Consider the following 4341-nt stretch of genomic DNA (forward strand, 5'->3'; position numbering starts at 1 on the left):
ATTTTTCCTTACACATAATGCAAATGTCAAGATGTGTGGGTAAAATGTGGTAGAAAATAACTTTTACCCACACATATATTTATGTGTGGGAAAAACTTAAGATATTGCCCACACATATATGTGTAGGTAAATATTTTTGTATGTGTAGGTATTTTTATGTCAGGAAGTTGTAATTGTGACGTGGTTGATGATGTGGCTTTAATTGGATAATGATGTGGCATGACATATGTATTTAATTATGTGTAGGTAAAGTTAAGATTATGTGTGGGTAATAATATAAAAAATAATTTTCATGTGTGGGTAAAAAACATTATGTGTAGGTAAAAAAAATATTATGCGTGGATAATAATTTAAATTTTTTTTGAATATGTGTGGGTAAAAAAAATTATAATGTGGGTAATAAATATATTATGTGTGGGCAATAATATAAAAAATAATTTCTATATGAGAGGATAATTTTTATATGTGTGGCTAAAAAACATATTATGTGTGAACAAAACTAAAATTGTATATTTAAAATTTCAATTGTTGAAACATCTATTACAATATAGTTCAAATATATACGCACCAAAAAAGTCATAAAGTCACAAAATAAGCATAAAATCATGAAGTCACCTAAAAAGTTCAAACATATATGAAAAAAAAAAGAATAAAACAAATTATTAAATCTCGTCGCCAAACTCCTATTCAGTAGAATGGAGGGAGTGGCTGGAGCTGGATGGGTCGAGATGGGAATGGCCGAGGCGGGATCGTCTTGAACTATGATCCGATGGTATATGTGGAGTGGATGGAGAAGGCATAATATTCTTCTCAATTAACACTTGTTGCAGCATGTTTACGTCTCCCTGAAGCTCTCGAAAAAGAGACTTGTATTGGTTCAAATGTTCTACCAATTCATTGTAGGTTGGACGACTGGATTCCTCACTAGTGCATGTTGTCTCGAAAGTACTAGGAGATCACCCCCAACCGAACAATCGAACAGATTGTCATCCAAGGACCTTTTCTAAAATATCCTTATCAGTCATTTTATTTGGAGGATTATCTCGCCTTAACTGCATCATTTGTTCCTGTAAAAAAATGCAACATATTCTTAATCAACTATTTTTAAATTAAAAATATAGTCTCAATTATGCCAATGTAAAGCAGTTAAATTTATAGGGTATATACTCAATTATGCCAATGTTTTTAATTAATAATTAAAAACATCTTCATGTGTCAGCTGAAGGGATGAGGAAGGTATCAAATGTAAGATATATGTCAATTTCCAATCTACTCTAGATGATTCCAAGAGTATAGTTCTCATTTAGCTAAATTAGATAACATTCTATGTATTCTAACTCTTTTAACTTAGGAAAAAAATAATATACTTACATATTTAGCCTCTAATTCTGGAGATGACCAACCGTGTTCGAAATGCCAATGTCGAAGATGCCAAGTCTCAATATGTCCTGTCGGGGCATCTAAGTTAGCTCCACGAACAACGTGATGACGCGCTGTACTCCTTGAACCATTTCTAGATTCCCACTTTCGTTTTGCACGAGAGTCAGTATTCTTCTGTGCTCGTTCCTTTTAAAATTAACAATTCACTAATAAATATATATTTTCATTAATAAGAAAGAGAAATCCTAAAAAACAATTATAAGCATTACCATAAAAATAGGATTTGTCCAAATATCAGAAAGGTAATCCCAATCCTCTTGGGATATATGCATGAGCTTTAATAGAAAATCTACTGAACCAAGTATGTAAATGGGTTTAATCGGGGACCCATTTACATCCCTAGATAGGATGAAAATTGTTCAAACAACAAAAGAAATCAAACTCCATTCACAGATGCAACTGATTGCAAGTAAGTAATCAAATACAGGATTAAGCATGCATATACATACATATCAGTGAATTTTTATAAAATGTACGCTTTGGTTGATAATGCCACTCTCCTACCTCTCAAGCAATAAATGCCTATACTAGGCCATCTCAAAAATCACAGAAAAAAGAAAACCTAGCCCAAACCTAACCCCCCTCCCCACCCCCCCCACCCCCTAAAAAAAAAATGAAAATTAAATTAAAAGCTTTAACATTGAATTAAAAAACAGTAATGAGAAGTCAAAAAACATGAACAAAGTAGAAGAAATGACTCAATACGGGCTCCAACTTTTGAATAATATTGTATTATAAAAGAAAACGAGAATAATTGGTAGAAATTTTACAACCAATATGATGATATTAGAATTAGTTACATAAAACTTATTCAATTAAATAGATTGTACCCTCTAACCCCATTTGGAATCATTCAATTAATCCACATTCCATTTATGTATATGTGTGTGTGTGTCTGGCTCATAAAATTTTAAAGAAGTAACTCTAGAATGTGTATCGTTGCACTGCTGGGGAGTCATGGGTTCATACCATACATTTTGGTTCCAATGATTGTATGGGCACAAAAATGACAGAGAAGGTAACAGAATCCAAAGAAGGGAGAGGGAGAACCTATATTCCTCTTGATTTGGTTCTAAAAATTGAGAACAGAATTAGCAAACTATTGGTTGGCTTGGGGCGGAGGGGTAATGTTGTTGCAAAGTAATATTTCTGTGAGACAAATGCAGTGTAGAAGAATTAGTTAAATGAACAAGGAATAAACCCTAACTATTTCCGCTTAAAGACAAATTGGAAGTAATTTAAGAACATCAAAGCTAGGCCGTCAAAACGAATTAGAATATCTCTATTTTATGCATATTCCACCCTTTCTCTTAGCAAACCAAGTAGGGAACTACAACCAAACTGAAAACGGTAAAAGAACCGACGACCTACCTGCTTGAGATCATGTTTAGGCAAGTTGGACATAGCGAAGAACTTAATGGCGTCGTTTCCCGTAATGTGTCCGTCGGAATTTGAAATCAACAGCTTAAATCACCAATCAACATGCAAATACGCATGTATATATATATATATATAGAGAACTTCAATTGGAACCCCCAATCAGAAAAAAATGACTGAGATCTGTTTCGTCTTTTTATACAATGCTGGATTCCACATAAATCCAACATACTCAACACAAAGACACCGCACAAACAGAGTAGGAGAAACCATGTTCAGTTCTAGCTTCACATCAATTGAAATCATCAGGAAATCACCGCACACAGACAACAAAATTAATTAGCCATCAACTGAAATAAAGAGGGGGTGATCAAACCTTACTAGCAAAACCCCAATCTAGAGGCGGCGGGCGTAGAGGTAGCGATGAGGTTGCGTCTGGAGGCGGTGGCAGCATTGAGGCGGCAGAGGCATTGGGCTGGAGAAGGCAGGGAGTTAAGAGTGAGAGGGGATTTAGAGCAATATGTGATTTAGGGATTTACAAAAAGAGGCGGGGCTTCTCTTGCCAACATTTTAGTTTTTTTTTTTTTTTTGAAATATTTCGTTATTAAATAAAAAATAAAATAATTTATAAAAATAATAATAATTATTATTTAATTAATAAAAATAATTTAATTTACTATTATGATAACTAATAAAATAATTTAAATTATGAAAATTATTAAATAATTTAAATTATAATTTATGATAATCATCTAAAATATGATAATAAAATAATTTAAATTATTGCATCAAATTAGTATTTATTTAAAAAATTAATTATATAATAAATCTAATAATTAGAATAAATTAGTTTGATATATTGTATTCATTTTAATATGTTCGTAATTTTTAATATATTGTATTATCAATAAATAATTAATACTTCATTATAATAGTTTAATAATTATATTCGTGATTATATTAGAAATTGCTTATAATAGTGTTAGTTAAATCTTAATAATTTTTTTTGGTTAGAATTAATGAAAATATATTCAATAAGGGAAAATTGTAAATATAACCCTAAACACAAAAAAATCAAAGATAAGAGAAAGAAGATAAGATAAGAGAAGAGATGAGATGGGATTATAAACAAAGTTAAAAGAGGTCGATATAGACCTAAAAACTAACCGATATGAGAAACGCCGTTGCAAAGAACGAGAAAAGGTCCAGAGCTTCTCAACTTTGTCTCTATTCCTATAGGAACTTTTTATGAGGTTAATGGTACCATGTATTTGTTAAAGTTTTAGGGATTTTAAAAATGAGCAGATGAACAAAAGAGATATTTTAGAAATTAGAAATTCGAAATCGGGTAGGAATTTTATTTTAGGGAAGGCAAAATTTTAGTGTAAAGATTTAGTTTTAGGTTTATTATTTGTATTTGTAAATAAAATAAAAATAAATTATTTTAAATTATCATAAAATTTAAAACGACATAGTTTTGTAATTTAAATAAAAAATCATAGATACATGAATACCCACACATAT

The 4341-nt window shown here is 31.0% G+C and overlaps 1 protein-coding gene across 2 annotated transcripts; it reads right to left on the reverse strand.

Annotated features, from left to right (window-relative positions):
- Positions 1-292: 292 nt before the first annotated feature.
- Positions 293-3332, reverse strand: LOC127812592 (uncharacterized). Of its 2 annotated transcripts, none has more exons than XM_052353026.1 (3): positions 2812-3328; positions 1372-1566; positions 293-1067 (listed from the first exon to the last, which is right to left on the reverse strand). In XM_052353026.1, the coding sequence occupies exons 1-3, from the start codon at positions 2842-2844 to the stop codon at positions 987-989; spliced, it is 309 nt and encodes a 102-aa protein (XP_052208986.1). In that variant the 5' UTR covers positions 2845-3328; the 3' UTR covers positions 293-986. The 2 variants fall into 2 exon arrangements, with proteins under 2 accessions (XP_052208986.1, XP_052208985.1); XM_052353025.1 differs by having other exon boundaries at positions 471-1067; positions 3194-3332.
- Positions 3333-4341: the final 1009 nt, after the last annotated feature.

This window comes from Diospyros lotus, chromosome 11 (genome assembly GCF_014633365.1).
Source record: "Diospyros lotus cultivar Yz01 chromosome 11, ASM1463336v1, whole genome shotgun sequence".
Lineage (NCBI taxonomy): Eukaryota > Viridiplantae > Streptophyta > Magnoliopsida > Ericales > Ebenaceae > Diospyros > Diospyros lotus.

Coding starts and splice junctions, on each gene's coding strand:
- LOC127812592 (XM_052353025.1), bottom strand. CDS start 3,271: ATGCTGCCACCGCCTCCAGACGCAACCTCATCGCTACCTCTACGCCCG. Junction 1,567..3,193: donor ATTGGGGTTTTGCTAGTAAG/GTTTGATCACCC, acceptor TAATTTTAAAAG/GAACGAGCACAGAAGAATAC. Junction 1,068..1,371: donor CAGAATTAGAGGCTAAATAT/GTAAGTATATTA, acceptor ATTTTTTTACAG/GAACAAATGATGCAGTTAAG.